The sequence below is a fragment of the Trematomus bernacchii genome, unplaced genomic scaffold (genome assembly GCF_902827165.1).
Source record: "Trematomus bernacchii unplaced genomic scaffold, fTreBer1.1, whole genome shotgun sequence".
Taxonomy (NCBI): Eukaryota; Metazoa; Chordata; class Actinopteri; order Perciformes; family Nototheniidae; genus Trematomus; species Trematomus bernacchii.
In genome coordinates, this window is record NW_022987876.1 from 104,978 (window position 1) to 131,644 (window position 26,667).

General features: G+C 39.2%; 2 protein-coding genes across 23 annotated transcripts in view; both read right to left on the reverse strand.

The window, feature by feature from the left end:
- Nucleotides 1-26,667, reverse strand: part of LOC117469623 (histone H1.2-like) — a 113,392-nt gene that overhangs the window by 55,365 nt on the left and 31,360 nt on the right. The gene's annotated exons all lie outside the window — the stretch shown is intronic.
- The window catches only part of LOC117469625, a 35,882-nt gene that overhangs the window by 2,207 nt on the left and 7,008 nt on the right, over nt 1-26,667 (reverse strand). For both annotated transcript variants that reach the window (XM_034114092.1, XM_034114091.1), the window contains exons 2-7: nt 3,524-3,852; nt 2,197-2,250; nt 1,960-1,988; nt 1,771-1,812; nt 1,264-1,674; nt 815-1,030 (exon numbers count right to left, since the gene is read on the reverse strand). In XM_034114092.1, coding sequence (XP_033969983.1) covers nt 815-1,030; nt 1,264-1,674; nt 1,771-1,812; nt 1,960-1,988; nt 2,197-2,250; nt 3,524-3,845 — 1,074 coding nt within the window. In that variant the 5' untranslated portion in view covers nt 3,846-3,852. The remainder of the gene's footprint in view (nt 1-814; nt 1,031-1,263; nt 1,675-1,770; nt 1,813-1,959; nt 1,989-2,196; nt 2,251-3,523; nt 3,853-26,667) is intronic.

Genomic DNA, 26,667 nt, shown 5'->3' on the forward strand with positions numbered 1-26,667 from the left:
ACTCTCTAACTGATGGTATCTGTTTATTGATCACCCTTGCTTTTATATAATCATTACCAAGGTAAGAGCTTGTGCCCTTATCAGCCAGGTGCTAAAAACCCAATGTAACTATTTAGTATATGTTAATTTATTCGTAATCTATCCGTCATTATACATGTGTTTACACTGCTCCGTTGTCCATTGACTTCCGGTAAAAGTTCCTTCAAAATAAGAGTCCCGATCTTATTACTATCAAAATAAAAGTGCAAAACGAAAACTTTACCATAAGAAAATATTGTCATACAAATATAATCACTTCTCTAAAAGGTAACTCATTTTAAATATAGTTAGACATATTAAAGGTAATTTACAATAATAATATTAATAAGCTTTATATTTGTATAGCACCTATTACAAGACTTGTAGCCAAACTGGCTTCACAGCAGTTCAATAGACAGATTAGTATAACATGACAGGATGAAAGCAATGTAGAGGAGCAGCTACATTTCAACACATATATCCACGAAGATTAATACATGAAGACTTGTGACTCGGACTTGGACTCGGACTCGAACACAGGTAATGATGACTCGGACTCGACTCGGACACTCCTTGGGTGACTCGGACTTGGACTCGGACTCGACTACGACTCTCCCTTGGTGACTCGGACTCGAAGAGTGGTGACTCGAGAGTGACTTGGACTCGTGAATTCGTGACTTGACTACAACACTGTCACAGTCAGAATTTTGTGATTTTGAGGAAAAAGTCAGAATTAGACATTTTGAGGAAAGCTGTCATCACAGATTAAACCTGTCTGACTGGAGGCTGCAGGTACCTTGATTATTTTGGTGAACTTAGATGAGTTGAGAGACACTTTCCCAGAGTATGTCATGTTGTTAAGAAGAAGGACGTCTCCGACTGAAAGGCCTTTGCTCTGCTTGGTGGCCTCGCCCCACATGGTGACGCTGATTTCCTCAGCTTCCTGTTTCAGTTTGAACCTTTGATGATTCGTCATCTTCTCCTTCACCTTCACTTTTATGACAGGATCAATCTGAATAAAAGCAGTAGAGAAAGCACAACAATGATTTATATTTCACAAAATGTTTAAACAAACTGCCTTTGTTTTACAAATAGAATTGATCCATTAGTTTATCTTTAGTTATCCGTCAATAAATAGGTTTATAAGATCTTGAAAAGGCATTTAAAAAATGTAAAAGACACATTTGTTGAATGCATTACCAACCTAACCAGGCTCCATGAAGTAGGTCTGCAGTTTGAACTCACCTTGGAGACGGTTCCTTCAACGCTCACGTGTGTCTGGGGACGAGATGATTTGATGTCTTTAATGGAGGTCAGTGGACTCTCAGGATACAGCAGTCTCTCAGCTTCTCTCTCGAACTCCTCCGGGATGATGACAGGTTTTGTTACTGACACGCTGCTCGATGCGTTAACCTTCACATATATTCCATCTATTATTAGATTCCTGAAGATGTAGGACTTCCCCTCTTTGATTTGTCGATGGTGATCTTTTCCGTACACCATCAGTTTGACGCTGGCCGTCTCGTCAGCGACGCCCAGAAAAAAATAAAACGTCTTTATCTTGGATGTGATCAGCTCGGATTTTTTAACAACTTTCCCAATAATTGCTTCCGTCTCAAGAATTCCACTGGATTTTAGATCAAAGATGGATTTCCTCTGCACACAAAGAAAAGAAAAGCCTCTCAATGAACTCAGCTTTGAGACAGTAAATGTCTCAAAGCTGTCAGTGATAAATAAGAAATAAGCATTTACCCATGGAGCTTTTCCATCCTGGGAGTCACGAGTCTTCAGTTTCTAACAGGGCAGGAAGAAATATGTTTACTTTATATCACACAAAGGTTTTATGGCCGTGACTCTTTAATGATGAATGTTGTGAGTTGGGTAACTGCGGTGGCCGACAGGTGCCACCACGTCTCAAACCTCTTCCTCTCCAACTCTTACCTTGACAGATTGGCTTCTATCCAGCTGATCTTTAACAGGAGAAACAAACATCACTCAGGGTCTCGTGATCAATCAGACTTTCAGCTTAAAATATGTCTCGTTAAGACACCCAGCCCACCGGCAGCGCTAACAGAACTGAACCTAAGGTGTTAAACAACGGACGATGCACTTGATGTGATTGGCCCTGGGAGCTCAATGTGTTTAAAGTGAGGTCAAATCTACCAACACTTCACCTACCTGCTGCAGGACGGGTTCCCTCCTCCAGCTCCTTCTTACGTCTCCTCTTCTTCTCTGAAACATTTAAAACATGATTTACTCAGCTGAACACGATTGTTCTACACCTATGTTTATTATGTAGCAGCTCATAGAGTCCTGTTGTGAACCCGGACATGTTGAGACCCCAAAGTCTTATGTTAGAAATGTAGAGTAGGGTCCCCAGCAGGGACGTGCACAGGTACGGGCTAATGTTGCCCGGGCAACGGCCCGTTTGCCCTTTTTGTCTGACCTGCCCCTCTGGAGAGAGCGAGAGTTTTTTTTCTTTTTATGTTGTGGCCGAATCAACATGAGAAGCCCACAATTAGTATTGTAGCGTCTCGCTGCGGGACACACAACTTGTCAGCGCTGTCGTCTGCCCCCAGTCACGTGACTTTGTTTACAATCTGACAGCTGGAAGCAAAGGAAAGCCCTCCGGCCTCATACGGCTATGGTGATCATATCAAATGCCTGCCTGGTTTTGGTGGCCAATCCCCGGGTCAATCTGTCCCCGGAAATGTCCCCGTTTTTAAATATGCTTTAAAAACACAAAGCAAGGTGAAATCAAATTGGAACAAAGTTGATGTTTCAATGACGTGGTGCTCGTTCGCAGCAATACCATTATTGTAGCCTTAGCTTTAGCATTTAGCGTTAGCAGCTTCATTCTTCTTCTACTACTTATTTTACTACTTCTTCTTCTTCTTATATGTAATTGCCCGAGAAATGTTTAATGAAGAACTCGTTCCAGTGTGAACTCATTCCACAGTTTGACCACAAAAGTGTTTTAAACCAGGTACGTTGTTATTATGTATGTTCTATATCGCTAAGTGTGTGATTACACATGTTACGTATTATATATATAATATGTATGATACTGTATTGGTGCCGGTGCGTTAAGACCACCTCTAGTGTTGCATTTTGGGAAATTGATTTAGAGTTTTCTCATGGGAGTTAGAGTATAGGGGGCAAACCAGGGGACTTTACTTCCTCTTGACACCGTCGGTTATTTACAAAAAAACACCTAAATATACTTGTTATTGTGCTTCTGTCTTTCTGTGTCTTTGCATCTGTAAACTCCCTCAACGGGCCACTCGCTCTCTTCTCTTGATCGCCCTCTCATATACGGGAGAACACTTCACTACCCCACTTTATTGTATGATTTCTGCCATGTCTCTACCACTTTAATTTGATTATCTGCGGGAATAAGAGGGAAACAGAAGGACACTTTACAAACGTAACATTTTAAAATGTCAACCTCACAGTAACACACATTTGGCATGCGTATTAGTCATTTGTATGCATGTTAACGTACTGGTGTTGTCAACTGAAGAAGCCTGAACCGGGTGTGGCAAGAATATGTTCTTCAGCTCAGGGTAAGTCTCCTGGATACCCTCATCAGTTTGCAGGAGGTTCAGGAAGGCTTGGCAGGTCCCCTCTCCTTTGTTCATGATCTTATCCACCAACGCCAAAACGTGGCCCTCTTCGTTCTCTTTGTTGATGCTTTTCAGATTGTTGTACTCACGTTGAGTTATCAACTTGTTCTGCTCAGCTTTGTTGAGGATTAAACTGTAGTCTGCGACCAAAGTTTCCACAATGGATGTCTTCTTACTTATCAAAATGTCCTTGGCTGCCATGCTGAATCTGACAGGGAGAAAAACAACACGCATAGTAAATATATTGGTCTATTTTTTTTCATCATAATCTGGCACCAAAAATAAAATGTATCATTTTTTGATTTACTCACGAGTTAAAAGCAACAATAAAAGCAGCAACACCCTTCAGAATGAATCGATATCGCTTTAAAATGTAGTTTAACTATCTAGATTGAATCCATGCTAACCTGCTATACATCAGCTAACTTTTAGAACTACTTAATAATAATAATAATAATAAATTGTATTTATAAAGCACCTTTCATTGCTAAAAGCAATCCCAAAGTGCTACAGGAGGTGTAAGAAACAAATAAAAGAAACAAAAGTTTAATCAAAGGCTTTTTTTAAAAGAAAGGTTTTGAGGGCTTTCTCAAAGGCGACAGTGGTCTGTGGAGTCCTCAGGTGGTCTGTGGAGTCCTCAGGTGGTCTGGGGAGTCCTCAGGTGGTTAGGGAGGGAATTCCACAGGTGAGGAGCAGCTGCACAGAAAGCCCGATCGCCCATTGTGCAGAGTTTGGTCCTGGGGGGGCGAAGCAGATGGTTTGTTGTGGAACGGAGGTTGCGTGTGGAGGGTTGTGATGTGAGTAGTTATTTTAGGTATGATGGCGGAGCATTCCCGTGGATGCACTGATGGGTGAGCAGTGCGATCTTGTATTTGATTCTGAATGAGACAGGAAGCCAGTGGAGGGAATAAAGGACGGGTGTGATGTGGTTGTACTTTCTCACCCTCATCAGGATCCTGGCGGCACTGTTCTGTACCTATTGGAGCTTCTGAAGGCTCTTGCCAGGAATCCCGATGAGGAGAGCGTTACAATAGTCAAGCCTTGAGGAAACGAAGGCATGGACCAGCTGTTCAGCATCTGACAGGAGTTTAGCAATGTTCCTGAGGTGGTAGAAGGAGGCTTTGCACAGGTGTTTGATGTGGGTGTCAAAGGTCAGATGTCGGTCAAATCTTACACCCAGGTTGGTAACTGATGTGGAGAGGGGTATGTTCTGGCCAGAAAAGGTGATGTGGGTTATGGGGGATGACTGGACCTGGTTTGGTGTGCCAACTAAAATAGCCTCTGTTTTGGAGCTATTTAGCTGCAGGAAGTTTTGTTGCATCCAAGCCTTTATCTCCTCAATGCAGGTGTTAAAGGATGTTGATGGGAACGGTGACGATGATGGTGACAGTGACGATGCATGTGGGATTGGGTCTGTCTTTATATATAGCTGCGTGTCATCAGCGTAGCAATGGAATGATATTCCATGCTTGCTGATGACACGGCCAAGGGGCAGAGTGTAAAGGGTGAATAGAGTGGGCCCGAGGACCGACCCTTGAGGGACACCACAGGTGACAGGGTGTGTCTGGGACCTCGCACCTCCCAAGGAGACGTACTCTGTTCTTCCAGACAGGTAGGACTGGAACCAGCTCAGGGCGGAGTCAGAGAGTCCGATGGTGTATTGGAGGCGATGAAGGAGGATGTTATGGTCGACAGTGTCGAATGCTGCAGTCAGATCCAGGAGGATGAGGAGAGATGGGGAACCAGTGTCAGCCGCCATCAGCAGGTCGTTTGTGACCCTGACCAGAGCTGTTTCAGCGCTGTGGGCGGAACGGAAACCGGACTGGAATTTTCAAAGAGGCCGTTTAGTTGTAGATGGTCCTGAAGCTGGGCGGCAACTACTCTTTCCAGCACCTTGGCTAGAAATGGGAGGTTGGAGATGGGCCTGTAGTTACCAAGGACGTCTGGGTCTAGGGTGGGTTTTTTGAGAAGGGGTCTGATGACGGCAGTTTTAAGAGCAGATGGAACATGACCAGCCTTGAGGGAGCTGTTGATGACGTCGGTGATCATGGGACTTATAGCCGAGATGTTCGATTTGATAAGGGCTGTGGGTAGAGGGTTTAATGTGCAGGTGGAGGGTTTCATACTGCGGATGATGTCCTCAACCTCTTGCTGAGAGATCTCCGTGAAGCAACAGAGCGGTTGGAAAGTCCCATGCTGTGGGTTGACAGTAGGGACAGACACAGCGCAGGGGGTGGAGAGAAGAGAGCGAATAGTGGCAACTTTTGTCCTGAAGAAAGCAACAAAGTTATTGCACTGCTCTTCTGTTGTGTCGATGTGTGAGGGAGTTTGTGGCTTGAGGAGATGATCAACAGTAGAGAAAAGCTGCTTGGAGTTTCCAGGATTTTTACTGATGATGTCGGAGTAGAACTGTGTCCGTGCTTTTTTGAATGACTTTGAATAGGTTTTTTGATGATCCTGATAACAGCTAATCTGTGAACAGTGAGTCCAGATCGTGCAGGACGCCGCTCGAGTACACGCCGAGCTGCCTTCATGCCACGTAGCTCTGAAGTGAACCAGGGGGCTGAGCGTGAGAAGCTGACTGTTCGCGTTTTCAGTGGGGCGTGGAGATCCAGGACAGTACTCAGGGTTATTGTAGAATTCCACTGATTCACTGACTGTTGTGAAATGTACAGGGGGGGGATTTGCTGCATGTCAGTAGTGTTACCAATCCCGCTTCAATCTCATTAGTATGCATAAAAAAGTGACAGGTCACACCTTCTAAGTCCCGCCCCCTAATTATGCTAATGAGCCCCCTTTGATATGCTAATGAGCCCCTTTGTTCGAGGTGTTATCGCGTACAGGTGTTACATCCTCCCGGTAGCCCCCACCCCTCTCAGCCCCCACCCCCCTTAGCCCCCACCCCTTCTCAGCCCACCCCCCTCCCCCTCACATACAGGTGTTACATCCGCCCTGTAGCCCCCACCCCTCTCAGCCCCCACCCCTCTCAACCCACCCCCTCCTCTCCCCTTACAGTAGGCGTCACATCCTCCCTGTCGCCCCCCACCCCTGAAGATAGTGAGGGGGTGGAGTCAGTCATAAAAAAAGAAATCTATGCAAAACTAGATAAAAGTCAGTCATTTGAGCTTTGAAACAAATTGATATGATTCGATATTAAACCAACTAATTATAGTAGATTAATTAACTATTCAAACGTGTACAGTAATTTACAATAACACGGGAATAATAAACGGGTCAGCAACAGCGGGTCTCTCCCGTCAGATTAGACTTTACTAGATTAGACTTTACTAGCGTTTATACCCATATCGATCAGATCTAGCTAGTTCTAGCTAATGATATGACTACCTGCTTATTAAAAGACACCTAAACAATAAGCGTCACTATGCAACGGGGTGAGGCCACAAAGTATAGTACAGCATTATGCATTTTGTTTACATGCCCACCGGAACCCCGAGGCATTACCAACAGATCGCGCAATCAACCCATACAGGACATCTCTTGCTACACATTATGTGTAGACATTATAATTGACTATTCTTGTCTGTCACATACTCTTTTGTCTGTCACACACTATTCTTGTATGTCACATAAGTGGCGCAACTGATGCGGTATTGCGCTAAAGGGGGCCAGTCAAGAAACGGGTGCAGTATCTGTGCCGGGTTCAGACCCTCCGTCTGAGGCTCTTCATGAAAAATGGAGTCTGGGTGTGTGAGACTGTCTCCCCTCATACCCCCTCCCACGACCTCCCCTCCCCCCTGCCTGTCACCTCCTGATCTTGCGATCAGCTGTTAATTCTCATTCACTTTTATTGGAATTGGGTTTTCTTTAGAGCTGTTTTCAGTGAGACAATGCAGTTTCTGATCATTTTAAGTTTCAAGTTTCAAGGCTTTATGGCATATGCCCATTAGCTACAGTGTAGATATGTCAATGAAAAACATAGGTCACAGGCTCCTCCAACAGTGCACATAAAACAGATAAAATACTGCAATTTGTGCGTAATTCTCTCACAAAGGAACTGTAAGATACACGTTTATGTATGGAAAACTATATAACTTGGTAAAATATTCATTCATTTGTAATGAATTGAGTTTTCTTCAAGAATCAAACTCTAAATGGAGAGTTTGTGATTTTAACACTGTTTCGATGAAACAATGCAGTTTTGATAACTTGACTTGACTAACATTACTTTTTTAAATATATGTTTTTTAGATGCTTTACTTTTTGATTTCTTTCATATTATTTTAACACAACATTACTTTTTTCATATTTTTCAACATACTGTGATATATATATATATTTTTTTCTCTCCATTATATTTTTGAATATACAGTGATTTTTATCAAAATACAACATGCAACTATTACATTATACAATATTACGACTTTTTGCGATATTTTCAACACAATATACTTTTTTTTTTTGTAGGGCTTCAGGATATTTGGCATGTCATGCCTAAAACCGGTGTCATCTTTCCTGAAACTGACGTGCTGTCCGTTTTACAAACAAGTTATCTTTCTGCTTCTTCCCCCTATGAATTTTCCTCCCCCGTCCCTCTTACTACAGCCATCACAACAGCAACCAAGTCAGATCTGTGAAATTAAACACCTCTTCCCAAAGCGTGACTTCCCTATTGAGGGAGTGGGGCAGTGGGGCCTAACCCGATTTGGCCAAATATACTAACATGCAGAACATATGGTATGTTTGAAAAAAGACTAACCATCTATCCAGTTCAAGCTGTCTTTAAGATGTGACATTGCGCTCTGACTTTTCCCCGTAAAATCGTGACAAACTATTACTTATTAAATTTGACCTCATGCTGCTTGGTTGAAAATGATAGATGAGCATTTACCAACAGATCAACGCGCAATCAACCCATACAGGAGATCTCTTTCTACACATTATGTGTTATCACTATAATATTATGTCATTATTTAATGTTGTTTTGTTTGTGTGTGTGTGTGTACAACGAAGTCTCTTTGAGAGGAAAATTATAATTTAAAGATCTTAATACCCCCTTATTGTTTAATTACTTCACACAACTATTAAAGAATCCCTATATGAAGTTACATGAGGCTACATTTACTGGTGTGCTTCCCTAGATGATGTAAATAGTCTAAGTGTCATGTTAGGGGGGCATTACGGACCTCAGGAGTCCGCCCTTGGAGGCTTGGAGAGCGGATAAAGAGAGGTGTATTTACTGGTGTTGAGCCCTGGATGATATAAATAGTCCACGTGCCATGGAACTCAGGAGTCCGCCCTTTGAGGCGTTGTTAACATTAATGCTTTTTGCTTTTGTTTTTGTTACTAAGATACTTTTTTAGCCTTATGATAGGATGAACTTAAGCTGTAGTCAATAAAGACATGTTTAATAGAGTGTTGCTGTTAGAGAACATACCTGCGTAGCACTCCACCACGTCTTGGCTTTGGCTTCATGGCCTTCACTGTCCTCTCCCTTTGAGTTTTTTCAAAGGCTGGGATACATTTTTCCAAATGATCACTTGTTACATGGTGACAAACATATGGTTATATAACCTTAAAGAACTAACAAAAAATAATTAAGTATTTGCAATGCATAAACATAGAAGATATCACTGTCATATTATGATCACTTATTGTAAGTAAGTTTAAGTAAAACTAACACAAGTCAATATTATTCACCTGGGCATTAGTGGGCTTGAGGGTCTCAGGGAGCGTGGACAAAGTGACTTGTCTCTGTATTTGAGGATTCTCAGTGCAGGCACTAACAGGAAGCTGCTGTGCATTAGTGGAGAGTCCTCTGAAGGCAGCTGTTATTTCATTCACACACTCATCTGTTACCTGCTGACTCCTCATAGTAAGTCTAGCCAAGTCAGCTGTTAAGTTGTCCATACCATCGCTTGATAACTGGTAACTTTTGATTGACAGTCCAGCCATGGCAGCTGCCAACTCGTCCATATAATTCTTAAGAACGTGGTGACAATACTACAAAAAAAAAGTGTATATATTAGGTCAGTTAACCTTGAAGAGCTAAACAGTTCAAGTGGTAAGTAACTAAGTATTTGCAATGAATAAACATAGAAATGATCACTGTCATATTATATAATCACTTAATATGGAGATAAGTAAAACTGACACAGACAGTTTAAACTGCTTGTTAAAACGCTATTGCTTATTGTGTTTTCTCAGCACACTAACATAAATAAGGATGTATAATATAAAAAACTAGAAAACGATATAGTATTTTCAAGTCTTACTTTAGTATGGTAAAATTAAGAATAAGTCACATTAAAGTGTGTCATGATTTTCCGTAAAAAAGTCAAGTATAGTTTGTCAAAAGAATATGAAAAAATCATTTTGTAGAGTAGTATGTTGAAAATCTCAGTGTTTAACTGAACACACCTACATGTGATAACGCCTCGAACAAAGGGGTAATTAGCATACAAAGGGGGGTCACTAGCATCAGTGGGGGAAAGGTGCTACGGGAATGAACTTTGAGGAGGGGGAACTTGTAAGAATTTCCAGCTTTTGAAGATAATTATATGGTACCCGTCCTTACAGCTAAACAAATCCTATGCCAGGTATTCTACAGACCACAAGAAGCACAAGAAGCCCCAGAAAGTATTACATTCAGAGCTAATAATGGTGAAACCGAAGAAGAAGCAAAGCAGATTATAATCGTTGCGGGTGAAAGGATAGAGAATTTGCAAGTGATGTTAATGCACTTATCTGATATAAAAAAAAATGCATTCATTTACTTCCAAGAGACCCCTAAACATCTACTTGGGCAATGTGAATTGAACGATAAACCGATCACTGTAAATGAAACGCGGAGAGAAGCAGCAGTGCAAATCGTTAAGTCTATTACCTTGAATGCACTACGACATTAACTTGGTCAAATGTAATATGTCTTTCTGAAAATGTGGCGAATGGTGTGTTTTTCAATTAAGCAACCATAACAAATGAAAATGTGTTTTATTTTTGCTTTCATATATAGTAATAGTATTAACTCCTTTGACTAGACTGTACTAAAATAAGACGTTTCACTGTTAAATAAAAAATGGAAGTAGAAAATCGAGATAATGATGAGGTTCGTTATGTATCCAGTAACTATGAACAGCAGTTGAAAATGTTATTTAACCCTTTAACTCTAATAGACAAATCTAAAATAGCCTCTAGCTTATCTATAAGTTTGTGATTTTAACACTTATTCACTGACACAAGGCAGATTTTGGCTTTTTTCTCATGCCAAGATACTTTTAGACACACTTTGAGGTATGCAAAACCTTAAAACTAGAAAATGAAGTACATTGTCTGATTAGATTTTTTCTTAAAGACTGTTTCTCTAAAAGGCAAGTTTTGTGATTTTTAACACTTATTTACTTTTTTTTCTCTTTTCTTGTGTTACCAAGATACTTTTAGATACACTTTTGATGTATGCAACACTTAACAAAAGGGTATAATATGAAGTACTTTGTAAGGAATGGGGGTTTCTTTAATACCCCGTTTTTTATTTTTAAAAACACTTGTACAGTTAAATAATGTAGGTTTTCTCTGATATTTTAGTTATTTTCAGCTACCAAGATACTTTTTTGATACACTTTAATGTAGGAACATTTGGCAACTGGTAGAATGTCAATTATTTTGTAATAAAATGTATTTTCTTAAAGACTGTGACTCTAAAAGGGGAAGTTTTTTTTTTTTTTTCTCCCGTTGTCTTTCACTTACTTTTTGGATACAGTTTTATGTATGACAACTTTACAACTGGTAGAAAGTTAAGTACTTTTTCTGAACAGATTTTCTTTAAGACTGTGACTCTTAAAGGTAAGACAATCCAGTTTTATGGAAGTAACTTAAATTATTATTTTTTTTTGTTTTTTCTCCTACAAAGATACTTATAGTTACACTTTAATGGATGCAAAACTTTATAACTTGGTAAAATATTCATTATTTTGTAATGAATTGAGTTTTCTTTTTTGTTTTTCAACATACTATTGTACACAATGACTTTTCCATATATATATATATATATATATATATTTTTTTTTTTCAGACAAACTATACTTTTGACTTTTTCCGTAAAATCGTGACAAACTATTACTTATTCTTACATTTGACCTCTTGCTGCTTGGTTGGAAATGATAGATGAAAAAGCTACAAAGCTTAAAGAACTTTTCTAAAAACTCTCAATTCTACAGATGACTCCCCCCACTCAACGCAATAAGTCCACCCCCCACTCAGCAAATCATCTAAAACGAAGGACCCCACTAAGACGCCCGTTGAAAACTAGCCAGGGATCTGAGAAAAACCAAGTCTCCCCCCGCGAGATGCAGCCAGGAACAAACTCCTGGACTACTATCGTCCCCAGCATTGTGGACACCCAAATCTTGCAATACTATAGCTGCTGATGTTACTCCTGGGGCCAAGACGTCTCTGTTTTTGAACATAGTGAAATCAGAGTTGGTTGATATTCTGGAGAGGGTGCTGCATCGGTACAGAGAAGAAATCTGCAATGGATCCCGAGTCAGTCACCCCAGCCAGAGGCAACACGATTGTGTGAATGACATTCCAGAATATTTCTTCAGAAACAATTACAACGCGTTAATGAAAAAGACTTTGGCTCGCCGACTTCATTACTGCGATTGACCAGAGTCTTAATGATATAAACATTTATATAGCTGAATGAAGGATCCAAGGCGCTTCGTAGGCTTTTCTGCACAATCTCAAAACTGCAGACGCCTCAAGGAGAGACTTGAAAAGATCCACGCCGAGCTGGATGGAGAGGAAGAAGACTAATAACCAGCGGTTGATTTGAAGCCGGGGATTTTTTCGATACTTTGACTTTTCTTTAAAGTAAAATAAAAATGGGTAACTACTATGGAAAACAATCTGTATTTATCTATCAGAATGCAGTCAATACCTGTTTAATAAGTGTGTTGTTGATGACGATTGAAAACAGAATGAGTAGTGATCCCCGTGTAAACAGAACGGCTGAAGTTTGTAAACTAGAAGACATTTTGGATATCGTTCATTCTGGCAGTACTATTCCGGGTCATTGGGAAACGATTGTAAACGAAACATTTAAAGTGGTACTGGAATCTTCATTTTCCGAAACATTCTGTAACATTACCGAAGAAATGAAACAAACACCAAAAGTGTATCATGTGCTCGCATTGTATGCTCTGTTTGTAGATGTAATGCATCTTTGTGTCAAAAACAGCATACACATGAATACTTTGGCCGAAGTGCAAAAACTCCATTATAATATTTCCCTTCATCTGGGGGATTCTATGCTGGAGAAGATCCTGGGGATGTTGCAATCAGTATAAATGTATTATTGATTCCTATGGGGTGAAAACAATAAATTGTAAATATGAAATTCTGCAAATAAAAAAAGTGTTTTTTACATTTTTAAAAAAAACTGTTGTCTTCAAATCATAGTATAGTATTTCCTACATAGCATTTAAAAAAAGAGTCACAGTGTAGAATGTCCAAACATTTAATTTAAAAGTACTAGTATAGTATGTTAAAAGTATCTTGAAAAAAGTCCAAGTATAGTATGTAGTTAAGAAATATATTATATAGTTTTGTCTGCAATGTCAGTATAGGATCTCTAATAAAAAAAATAAAAAAATGAGAAAAAGTCATAGTATAGTTTGACAAAAAGATCCTGAAAAAGTCATGACACTGTGTGTTGAAATGGTTTTGAATAAACACATCAGTATTTTAAAAAGTAAAATTGTATCAAGTGCATCAGACAACTCAAATTACTCCATTTGAACCATATTATAAATAAGTAAAGAATGGTCATAGTATATAGCAGGGGTGTTTAATAGTTTTCTGTGTGTCGGTGTTTCAGTGTTTCAGTGTTTCAGTGTTTCTGTGTTTCAGTGTTTCAGTGTTTTGTGTTTTTGTGTGTCAGTATTTCAGTGTTTCAGTGTTTCAGTGTTTTTGTGTGTCAGTGCTTTCAGTGTTTCAGTATTTCAGTATTTCAGTGTTTTGTGTTTCAGTGTTTCAGTGTTTTGTGTGTCAGTGTTTCAGTGTTTCAGTGTTTCAGTGTTTTGTGTGTCAGTGTGTCAATGTTTACAGCCTTTCTTTGCTCTGATCAATCCCCAGGGATCCTCCCGTGGAAGGAATATAGCAGGATGAGAGAAAAACATTTAAAAAACGTATCTTAGAAGTGGCTATAGCATTTGATGCAATTCTAAAAGATAGTCAGATTCCTAAAAAGTTACAAACGGATGCTGGAAAATAATTATTTAACAAGATTTTTGAAGCCTTGCTGAAGAAACAAATAATTATTTTCCAGCATCCATTTGTAACTTTTTAGGAATCTGACTATCTTTTAGAATTGCATCAAATGCTATAGCCACTTCTAAGATACGTTTTTTAAATGTTTTTCTCTCATCCTGCTATATTCCTTCCACGGGAGGATCCCTGGGGATTGATCAGAGCAAAGAAAGGCTGTAAACATTGACACACTGACACACAAAACACTGAAACACTGAAACACTGACACACAAAACACTGAAACACAAAACACTGAAATACTGAAATACTGAAACACTGAAAGCACTGACACACAAAAACACTGAAACACTGAAACACTGAAATACTGACACACAAAAACACAAAACACTGAAACACTGAAACACAGAAACACTGAAACACTGAAACACTGAAACACCGACACACAGAAAACTATTAAACACCCCTGCTATATACTATGACCATTCTTTACTTATTTATAATATGGTTCAAATGGAGTAATTTGAGTTGTCTGATGCACTTGATACAATTTTACTTTTTAAAATACTGATGTGTTTATTCAAAACCATTTCAACACACAGTGTCATGACTTTTTCAGGATCTTTTTGTCAAACTATACTATGACTTTTTCTCATTTTTTTATTTTTTTTATTAGAGATCCTATACTGACATTGCAGACAAAACTATATAATATATTTCTTAACTACATACTATACTTGGACTTTTTTCAAGATACTTTTAACATACTATACTAGTACTTTTAAATTAAATGTTTGGACATTCTACACTGTGACTCTTTTTTTAAATGCTATGTAGGAAATACTATACTATGATTTGAAGACAACAGTTTTTTTTAAAAAATGTAAAAAACACTTTTTTTATTTGCAGAATTTCATATTTACAATTTATTGTTTTCACCCCATAGGAATCAATAATACATTTATACTGATTGCAACATCCCCAGGATCTTCTCCAGCATAGAATCCCCCAGATGAAGGGAAATATTATAATGGAGTTTTTGCACTTCGGCCAAAGTATTCATGTGTATGCTGTTTTTGACACAAAGATGCATTACATCTACAAACAGAGCATACAATGCGAGCACATGATACACTTTTGGTGTTTGTTTCATTTCTTCGGTAATGTTACAGAATGTTTCGGAAAATGAAGATTCCAGTACCACTTTAAATGTTTCGTTTACAATCGTTTCCCAATGACCCGGAATAGTACTGCCAGAATGAACGATATCCAAAATGTCTTCTAGTTTACAAACTTCAGCCGTTCTGTTTACACGGGGATCACTACTCATTCTGTTTTCAATCGTCATCAACAACACACTTATTAAACAGGTATTGACTGCATTCTGATAGATAAATACAGATTGTTTTCCATAGTAGTTACCCATTTTTATTTTACTTTAAAGAAAAGTCAAAGTATCGAAAAAATCCCCGGCTTCAAATCAACCGCTGGTTATTAGTCTTCTTCCTCTCCATCCAGCTCGGCGTGGATCTTTTCAAGTCTCTCCTTGAGGCGTCTGCAGTTTTGAGATTGTGCAGAAAAGCCTACGAAGCGCCTTGGATCCTTCATTCAGCTATATAAATGTTTATATCATTAAGACTCTGGTCAATCGCAGTAATGAAGTCGGCGAGCCAAAGTCTTTTTCATTAACGCGTTGTAATTGTTTCTGAAGAAATATTCTGGAATGTCATTCACACAATCGTGTTGCCTCTGGCTGGGGTGACTGACTCGGGATCCATTGCAGATTTCTTCTCTGTACCGATGCAGCACCCTCTCCAGAATATCAACCAACTCTGATTTCACTATGTTCAAAAACAGAGACGTCTTGGCCCCAGGAGTAACATCAGCAGCTATAGTATTGCAAGATTTGGGTGTCCACAATGCTGGGGACGATAGTAGTCCAGGAGTTTGTTCCTGGCTGCATCTCGCGGGGGGAGACTTGGTTTTTCTCAGATCCCTGGCTAGTTTTCAACGGGCGTCTTAGTGGGGTCCTTCGTTTTAGATGATTTGCTGAGTGGGGGGTGGACTTATTGCGTTGAGTGGGGGGAGTCATCTGTAGAATTGAGAGTTTTTAGAAAAGTTCTTTAAGCTTTGTAGCTTTTTCATCTATCATTTCCAACCAAGCAGCAAGAGGTCAAATGTAAGAATAAGTAATAGTTTGTCACGATTTTACGGAAAAAGTCAAAAGTATAGTTTGTCTGAAAAAAAAAATATATATATATATATATATATATATATGGAAAAGTCATTGTGTACAATAGTATGTTGAAAAACAAAAACAAAAAAGAAAACTCAATTCATTACAAAATAATGAATATTTTACCAAGTTATAAAGTTTTGCATCCATTAAAGTGTAACTATAAGTATCTTTGTAGGAGAAAAAACAAAAAAAAATAATAATTTAAGTTACTTCCATAAAACTGGATTGTCTTACCTTTAAGAGTCACAGTCTTAAAGAAAATCTGTTCAGAAAAAGTACTTAACTTTCTACCAGTTGTAAAGTTGTCATACATAAAACTGTATCCAAAAAGTAAGTGAAAGACAACGGGAGAAAAAAAAAAAAAAAACTTCCCCTTTTAGAGTCACAGTCTTTAAGAAAATACATTTTATTACAAAATAATTGACATTCTACCAGTTGCCAAATGTTCCTACATTAAAGTGTATCAAAAAAGTATCTTGGTAGCTGAAAATAACTAAAATATCAGAGAAAACCTACATTATTTAACTGTACAAGTGTTTTTAAAAATAAAAAACGGGGTATTAAAGAAACCCCCATTCCTTACAAAGTACTTCATATTATACCCTTTTGTTAAGTGTTGCATACATCAAAAGTGTATCTAAAAGTATCTTGGTAACACAAGAAAAGAGAAAAAAAAGTAAATAAGTGTTAAAAATCACAAAACTTGCCTTTTAGAGAAACAGTCTTTAAGAAAAAATCTAATCAGACAATGTACTTCATTTTCTAGTTTTAAGGTTTTGCATACCTCAAAGTGTGTCTAAAAGTATCTTGGCATGAGAAAAAAGCCAAAATCTGCCTTGTGTCAGTGAATAAGTGTTAAAATCACAAACTTATAGATAAGCTAGAGGCTATTTTAGATTTGTCTATTAGAGTTAAAGGGTTAAATAACATTTTCAACTGCTGTTCATAGTTACTGGATACATAACGAACCTCATCATTATCTCGATTTTCTACTTCCATTTTTTATTTAACAGTGAAACGTCTTATTTTAGTACAGTCTAGTCAAAGGAGTTAATACTATTACTATATATGAAAGCAAAAATAAAACACATTTTCATTTGTTATGGTTGCTTAATTGAAAAACACACCATTCGCCACATTTTCAGAAAGACATATTACATTTGACCAAGTTAATGTCGTAGTGCATTCAAGGTAATAGACTTAACGATTTGCACTGCTGCTTCTCTCCGCGTTTCATTTACAGTGATCGGTTTATCGTTCAATTCACATTGCCCAAGTAGATGTTTAGGGGTCTCTTGGAAGTAAATGAATGCATTTTTTTTTATATCAGATAAGTGCATTAACATCACTTGCAAATTCTCTATCCTTTCACCCGCAACGATTATAATCTGCTTTGCTTCTTCTTCGGTTTCACCATTATTAGCTCTGAATGTAATACTTTCTGGGGCTTCTTGTGCTTCTTGTGGTCTGTAGAATACCTGGCATAGGATTTGTTTAGCTGTAAGGACGGGGTACCATATAATTATCTTCAAAAGCTGGAAATTCTTACAAGTTCCCCCTCCTCAAAGTTCATTCCCGTAGCACCTTTCCCCCACTGATGCTAGTGACCCCCCTTTGTATGCTAATTACCCCTTTGTTCGAGGCGTTATCACATGTAGGTGTGTTCAGTTAAACACTGAGATTTTCAACATACTACTCTACAAAATGATTTTTTCATATTCTTTTGACAAACTATACTTGACTTTTTTACGGAAAATCATGACACACTTTAATGTGACTTATTCTTAATTTTACCATACTAAAGTAAGACTTGAAAATACTATATCGTTTTCTAGTTTTTTATATTATACATCCTTATTTATGTTAGTGTGCTGAGAAAACACAATAAGCAATAGCGTTTTAACAAGCAGTTTAAACTGTCTGTGTCAGTTTTACTTATCTCCATATTAAGTGATTATATAATATGACAGTGATCATTTCTATGTTTATTCATTGCAAATACTTAGTTACTTACCACTTGAACTGTTTAGCTCTTCAAGGTTAACTGACCTAATATATACACTTTTTTTTTGTAGTATTGTCACCACGTTCTTAAGAATTATATGGACGAGTTGGCAGCTGCCATGGCTGGACTGTCAATCAAAAGTTACCAGTTATCAAGCGATGGTATGGACAACTTAACAGCTGACTTGGCTAGACTTACTATGAGGAGTCAGCAGGTAACAGATGAGTGTGTGAATGAAATAACAGCTGCCTTCAGAGGACTCTCCACTAATGCACAGCAGCTTCCTGTTAGTGCCTGCACTGAGAATCCTCAAATACAGAGACAAGTCACTTTGTCCACGCTCCCTGAGACCCTCAAGCCCACTAATGCCCAGGTGAATAATATTGACTTGTGTTAGTTTTACTTAAACTTACTTACAATAAGTGATCATAATATGACAGTGATATCTTCTATGTTTATGCATTGCAAATACTTAATTATTTTTTGTTAGTTCTTTAAGGTTATATAACCATATGTTTGTCACCATGTAACAAGTGATCATTTGGAAAAATGTATCCCAGCCTTTGAAAAAACTCAAAGGGAGAGGACAGTGAAGGCCATGAAGCCAAAGCCAAGACGTGGTGGAGTGCTACGCAGGTATGTTCTCTAACAGCAACACTCTATTAAACATGTCTTTATTGACTACAGCTTAAGTTCATCCTATCATAAGGCTAAAAAAGTATCTTAGTAACAAAAACAAAAGCAAAAAGCATTAATGTTAACAACGCCTCAAAGGGCGGACTCCTGAGTTCCATGGCACGTGGACTATTTATATCATCCAGGGCTCAACACCAGTAAATACACCTCTCTTTATCCGCTCTCCAAGCCTCCAAGGGCGGACTCCTGAGGTCCGTAATGCCCCCCTAACATGACACTTAGACTATTTACATCATCTAGGGAAGCACACCAGTAAATGTAGCCTCATGTAACTTCATATAGGGATTCTTTAATAGTTGTGTGAAGTAATTAAACAATAAGGGGGTATTAAGATCTTTAAATTATAATTTTCCTCTCAAAGAGACTTCGTTGTACACACACACACACAAACAAAACAACATTAAATAATGACATGATATTATAGTGATAACACATAATGTGTAGAAAGAGATCTCCTGTATGGGTTGATTGCGCGTTGATCTGTTGGTAAATGCTCATCTATCATTTTCAACCAAGCAGCATGAGGTCAAATTTAATAAGTAATAGTTTGTCACGATTTTACGGGGAAAAGTCAGAGCGCAATGTCACATCTTAAAGACAGCTTGAACTGGATAGATGGTTAGTCTTTTTTCAAACATACCATATGTTCTGCATGTTAGTATATTTGGCCAAATCGGGTTAGGCCCCACTGCCCCACTCCCTCAATAGGGAAGTCACGCTTTGGGAAGAGGTGTTTAATTTCACAGATCTGACTTGGTTGCTGTTGTGATGGCTGTAGTAAGAGGGACGGGGGAGGAAAATTCATAGGGGGAAGAAGCAGAAAGATAACTTGTTTGTAAAACGGACAGCACGTCAGTTTCAGGAAAGATGACACCGGTTTTAGGCATGACATGCCAAATATCCTGAAGCCCTACAAAAAAAAAAGTATATTGTGTTGAAAATATCGCAAAAAGTTGTAATATTGTATAATGTAATAGTTGCATGTTGTATTTTGATAAAAATCACTGTATATTCAAAAATATAATGGAGAGAAAAAAATATATATATATATCACAGTATGTTGAAAAATATGAAAAAAGTAATGTTGTGTTAAAATAATATGAAAGAAATCAAAAAGTAAAGCATCTAAAAAACATATATTTAAAAAAGTAATGTTAGTCAAGTCAAGTTATCAAAACTGCATTGTTTCATCGAAACAGTGTTAAAATCACAAACTCTCCATTTAGAGTTTGATTCTTGAAGAAAACTCAATTCATTACAAATGAATGAATATTTTACCAAGTTATATAGTTTTCCATACATAAACGTGTATCTTACAGTTCCTTTGTGAGAGAATTACGCACAAATTGCAGTATTTTATCTGTTTTATGTGCACTGTTGGAGGAGCCTGTGACCTATGTTTTTCATTGACATATCTACACTGTAGCTAATGGGCATATGCCATAAAGCCTTGAAACTTGAAACTTAAAATGATCAGAAACTGCATTGTCTCACTGAAAACAGCTCTAAAGAAAACCCAATTCCAATAAAAGTGAATGAGAATTAACAGCTGATCGCAAGATCAGGAGGTGACAGGCAGGGGGGAGGGGAGGTCGTGGGAGGGGGTATGAGGGGAGACAGTCTCACACACCCAGACTCCATTTTTCATGAAGAGCCTCAGACGGAGGGTCTGAACCCGGCACAGATACTGCACCCGTTTCTTGACTGGCCCCCTTTAGCGCAATACCGCATCAGTTGCGCCACTTATGTGACATACAAGAATAGTGTGTGACAGACAAAAGAGTATGTGACAGACAAGAATAGTCAATTATAATGTCTACACATAATGTGTAGCAAGAGATGTCCTGTATGGGTTGATTGCGCGATCTGTTGGTAATGCCTCGGGGTTCCGGTGGGCATGTAAACAAAATGCATAATGCTGTACTATACTTTGTGGCCTCACCCCGTTGCATAGTGACGCTTATTGTTTAGGTGTCTTTTAATAAGCAGGTAGTCATATCATTAGCTAGAACTAGCTAGATCTGATCGATATGGGTATAAACGCTAGTAAAGTCTAATCTAGTAAAGTCTAATCTGACGGGAGAGACCCGCTGTTGCTGACCCGTTTATTATTCCCGTGTTATTGTAAATTACTGTACACGTTTGAATAGTTAATTAATCTACTATAATTAGTTGGTTTAATATCGAATCATATCAATTTGTTTCAAAGCTCAAATGACTGACTTTTATCTAGTTTTGCATAGATTTCTTTTTTTATGACTGACTCCACCCCCTCACTATCTTCAGGGGTGGGGGGCGACAGGGAGGATGTGACGCCTACTGTAAGGGGAGAGGAGGGGGGGGGGTTGAGAGGGGTGGGGGCTGAGAGGGGTGGGGGCTACAGGGCGGATGTAACACCTGTATGTGAGGGGGAGGGGGGTGGGCTGAGAAGGGGTGGGGGCTAAGGGGGGTGGGGGCTGAGAGGGGTGGGGGCTACCGGGAGGATGTAACACCTGTACGCGATAACACCTCGAACAAAGGGGCTCATTAGCATATCAAAGGGGGCTCATTAGCATAATTAGGGGGCGGGACTTAGAAGGTGTGACCTGTCACTTTTGTATGCATACTAATGAGATTGAAGCGGGATTGGTAACACTACTCATGTCCAAAGTCATGATGTCTGTGTCGATGTGTTTCAGATTTCTGAAATGGATTTGAAGTTTGGGCTTGATGTGGTGAGGCAATTTGAACTCCATTGAACCTTGTGATCCGACACTCCCAGATCGTACACCAACAGATTTGTGAAGGGGGCAGAGTCAGTGATGACCAGGTCAAGCGTGTGCCCCCTGCCGTGCGTGGGGACATCAACATGCTGTTTGAGGTTGAGAACATCCAGTAGTTGTAGGAAGTCAGTTGCAGGTTGGCGGGAGGGGGTGTCAACATGGATGTTCAAATCCCCGAGTATGACAGTATTTGCAGACGTGGTACAGACAGAAGAGAGAAGTTCAATCCAGGGTTTCCGTTAGCCGGTAATTACCGGTGTTTAGCTGGTAACATTTATTAAAAACCGGTAAATTAAAAACCTGCCGGTCAAAATGTCCGGTAATAATTAGGGATGCTCCGATCGATTGGCCGCCGATCATTATCGGCCGATATTCACTCTTAATAGTTTGATCGGTGCTCTCTATAAAGGCCGATCAGGAGAGCTGGATCTGATCGATATGGACCCCTTAAAAACTCCAGCAGACAGACAGAGGAATAATCTATTTCCTGCAGACCTGAACATCACAGAGAACGGTAAGGAGGGGGGTTTAATTTCTTTACAAGTCCCAGTTTACCCCTTTACTCTTATCAATAGGCGCATTCACACCGCAGTACTTTTCCCACAAAGGTTCATAAGAACTTAGTTCATCAGAAGTCTTTAGTTCTCATGAACTTAGTACAGATCGCGTTCTCACCGGAATAAGTCCCTGAGGGAGGATTAGGCAAATGAGCCGCTGACGTCACTTCTTCTTCTTCTGCTTTGGGTTTACTGGCAGGCCGCAAACCACTTCACGGTGTATACTGCCACCCGGAGTCCCCGGCCGGAAGTCCCCGGAGTTGGGGACTGGCTTCAGTAGAAGCTGCTGGGACTCCCAGCAGCTTCTACTGAAGCCTTCCGAGTAAAACACCAGAACGCCGACACCTCATCTCCACCGCTCCCATGTTTTCTTTTGTGTTGCCATAAGTTAGTCTCTCTGCGTTTCTGCGCTTGGCTAATGCTAATGCTAATAATGCGAGGATAATAAAATGGCGGCTTCACAAAACCTTTTGGGAGTTTTACGGGGCGTGGTTTGCATTCCGCCCAGCCAATCAGACATAGGAACCTTTTTCTCCCAGGAAAGTACCTGCTCTCTAGCAGGGACGGGAAAGGAGGTGAAAAGGTTCATGAACTAATGTTAGTTCCGGCTCTTTTTGGTGTGAACGCGACATTTCGGAACTATATCGGAACTAAAGTGGGAAAAGTACTGCGGTGTGAACGCGGCTAAAGATTTTGAGAGAACAGTGTCTCCCATTGTCTCCCCACACACACACATAAACACATGCAAACACACACACTAGACTGTTACTCTAAATGGATAGTTTTTGTGATTTTTAACACTTTTTTCAGTGAAACAATGCAGTCTTTTGATAACTTTACAGATTTATTGCTGTTTTAGTGTTACTAAGATACTTTCAGTTACACTTTAAAGGTGGGGTAGGTAATTTTGGAGAAACCAGCTCGAGTGTGCTAGAATTTGAAAATACACAACCGGAAAAAATCTGCCACTTCCTTACAGAGCCCCTCCTCCAAAACACACGAACGCGCACATGACCAATGAGGGCACGAGATAAGTTTGTGCACAGATGGAAGGCTGACAGGCAGGTAGGCCATCCAGTTATTTTAGCCGGGCCGGCTCAGATGATTGGTCGTGCTTTTTACAGTACCACGGCTTCCACAGATGACATTTTTTTATGGATTTTTTGTCAAAGCACTTAAGATATTCATTGCTATCGGGATGTTAAGAGCATTCCATGGAATATAACAAAAAGTGTATCTCGAGCCGGTTTCTCAAACTTACCTACCCTACCTTTAATGCATGCAAAACTTTACAACTGGTAAAAATTAGGTACTTTTTCTGAATAGATGTTCTTTAATAATCCAACTCTAATTGGCAAGTTAGTGATTTTAATGCTGTTTCTGTGAGACAATGCACTTTTTGATAACTTTCATAACCTGACTTTTTAAAAATGTTTTTTAAGATGCTTTTCATGTGACTTCTTTCATGTTCATGTTATTTTAACATAACATAACTTTTTTCAACGTGCTGTTTTCATATTTTCCACATACTGTGCTATTTTATCCCTCCAAGACTTTGTTCATTATATTTTTGAAAAACTACACAGAGATTTCTATCAACATTCAACTCACTTTTCGTGACATTTTTCTACATACTTAAAGTGGACCTATCATGCTATATTTGAATAATATAGTGTAGGGCCATACCTATATAAGGCATATTTATACTTTTTTTTTTTCAAAATACCAAACAGATCATGCATTTTAGCCATGCCTCATTTTGCTCAATTTGACATTTTTTAGCTATGTTTTAGCAAGGGCTGATTCTGTGAGAACAGCACCACCTACAGGCCTGGCATATGTACTACAGCGTCTCCAGCGCTTTCGAACGGCAATGCCGTGGCTGTCTCCTCCTGATTGGTGGAGTTGGCCCAATAGCCGTAGCGCCACCGTCCTGACGTCAGGACAGTGTTCAAATCTGGATCAGTTTTTATCAGATCCGTTGCAGCCCCTTTTTTAGAGATTTGGGTATGGAGGAAAATAGAGAGGGTTGTGTTTTCTGACACTTGGTGAGTTCCCTGGAACACCGGGGACACATATTCATTTAGAAAAGACGTACAAAAGTGCATTTTGCATGATAGGTCCCCTTTAACTTGGACCTTCTTTTCTTTTTTGTAGGGTTGCAGGATATTTTGCACGCCATACATAAAACCTCTCATCTTTTCTTGAAACTGACATACATTTGACTAGTGCTGTCCTTTTTACAAACAAGTTATTTTTCTGCTTCTTCCTCGCCCGTCTCTCTTCCTTCAGCCATCACAACATCTACCTCTTCCTTTCCCCCACCCTAGGGTCCAGAGTCAACACACACACACACACACACACACACACACACACACACACACACACACACACACACACACACACACACACACACACACACACACACACACACACACACACACACACACACACACACACACACACACACACACACACACACACACACACACACACACACACACACACACACACACACACACACACACACACACACACACACACACACACACACACACACACACGAATGCTGCAGAACTCCCCTTCAGATATTACTCTAAAAGGCACAAGGTTTGTGTGACCTTCTTTTATTTTTATTTTTGAATGATATTCTGATATACCATACTATTATTAGAGCCTACTTGAAGCTTGGAACTGATGACTGACAGTGCTCAAAATGTTTTGTTTTTATGTTCTGGTGGTCACGAGTGTTTTCTAACAACATATAACATTGGGGTCTGATAATTACGTTAGCTCTGACCTAGCTTTTATTTCTGGGTTGTTTTTATATACATAGCGTATTTAAGTTAAAAGCTTGAAAGCAATAGCTTTAAATGAGGTCGAGTTAATAATAGAGGCTAACTCTTATGGAGATTGGTGATTTAAGTTAAATGTGGCTCGGTAACACACTTTACAATAAGGTACACAAAATGTGCTTAGTTACTGAGTAGTGAATGAGGAACGACTAGATAGTTAATGGTTAGTTAATGAGTATTTCCTCAGTGACTGCGATTGAAGAACTGATTAGTTACTGGTAAACAGACTGGGGGGTACTGTATTAATGAATCATTCGTTAATGGTTACTTAATGAGGAGTTCCTGGGAGACTTTGATTTTGATTGAAGCAATGGTCCGCTGCAGCAGGGCACTTTTAAACCTGCCATCTTCGGCTGGCTTGGGTCCCACACTGGATCAACTGGTGGAGGTGGATCCGACTCACGTTTTACTGCTTAAGTCATCATTATTTACCTTACCATTACTTAGGCCGTTTGGGTACGGTAAACTCAAGGAACGCAAACAAAAACAGTAGTTACCCATTACCTAATGATTACCTTACCATTATCTTACCATTAGTTAAGCAGTTTTAACAAACAAACAAACAAACACTGTTGATGACAATGACTGATCTACAGCCACTGAAGTTTTACATTTTTATTCAAACAAGGATGAACATAAAAAAAATAAAAATAAAATAAAAACGACTTTTTATAAAACAAAACTAAAAACAAGTGAAAAGCAAAAAAACATCCATTCCTTCCTCACTTCCCCTTTGGATGTATGGATAAAAGTCCTCCATTTGTCTTTAAGTCCTGGACCTTCCCCTCTAAATTGTGGTCCTTTATGGCAGATTTGCACTTTTCAGAGAAACAGAGAAGGGTTTCCCCCTTCTTCAGTGTTCCCCCGGATATCTTGGAAGATGCCCGGGTTCACAGCATGCAGTTCTGCAATTCCTGCAGTGTCAGCAATGGTTTTTCGGTCCACTCCTACCGCTCTGTAAGCCGCCGTTTTGTTCTTGCCCTTGTTCACCGCCTCAAGAACACGCTTGTAGCGGGTTATGGCGTCTTCTGGGGTCAGGACTGAAACAGAAAAAAAGACAAATATTTAACTATTTAACAAAAGTACTTTGTTGTTGCCTATCCTAATGATGTCTGTAGTGCAGAAATCAGTTTGGATATGGGTTTATTAGTATTGATAATATTCTTGTACTAGTGTTATATAATGGTAGTGTAATCCTTACATACAAAATTGTGTAATGAATTGGTGTAGTGTAAAGGTATTACTAGTCGTGTAGCTTTGCTCAAAGTAATGTTTAAATGTAAGTTATTGTGTTTGGGGTGTGTACCTTTATATACAGAAGTTAGGTTTGGGCAATCAGCTCTACTTTTATCCAATCATGTTTAATAGAGATAACTGATAAGACGATCCACAATGTGGATTTAACGCTATATAGACATTGCCCCGTTTCTAATTTATAACGCATCAATATTGCCAAGTTTTAGCCTGGCATCCTCATGTCTCAGCAGCCTTTAAATGGAACAGTTTGGAGAAGCTGCTCTCCCTGTTTTAAAAAAAAAATCTGACACTGCAGGTTAATGTAAGCGTGCAGAGACCAACAGAGAGGGAGTTGTTTGGAAACACTGGTGTCACTCTGAACAGAGCGACATCACAGCATGTTCTGTTTAACATTATAGGCCTACTTATATTCAGGGATGCAAACACAC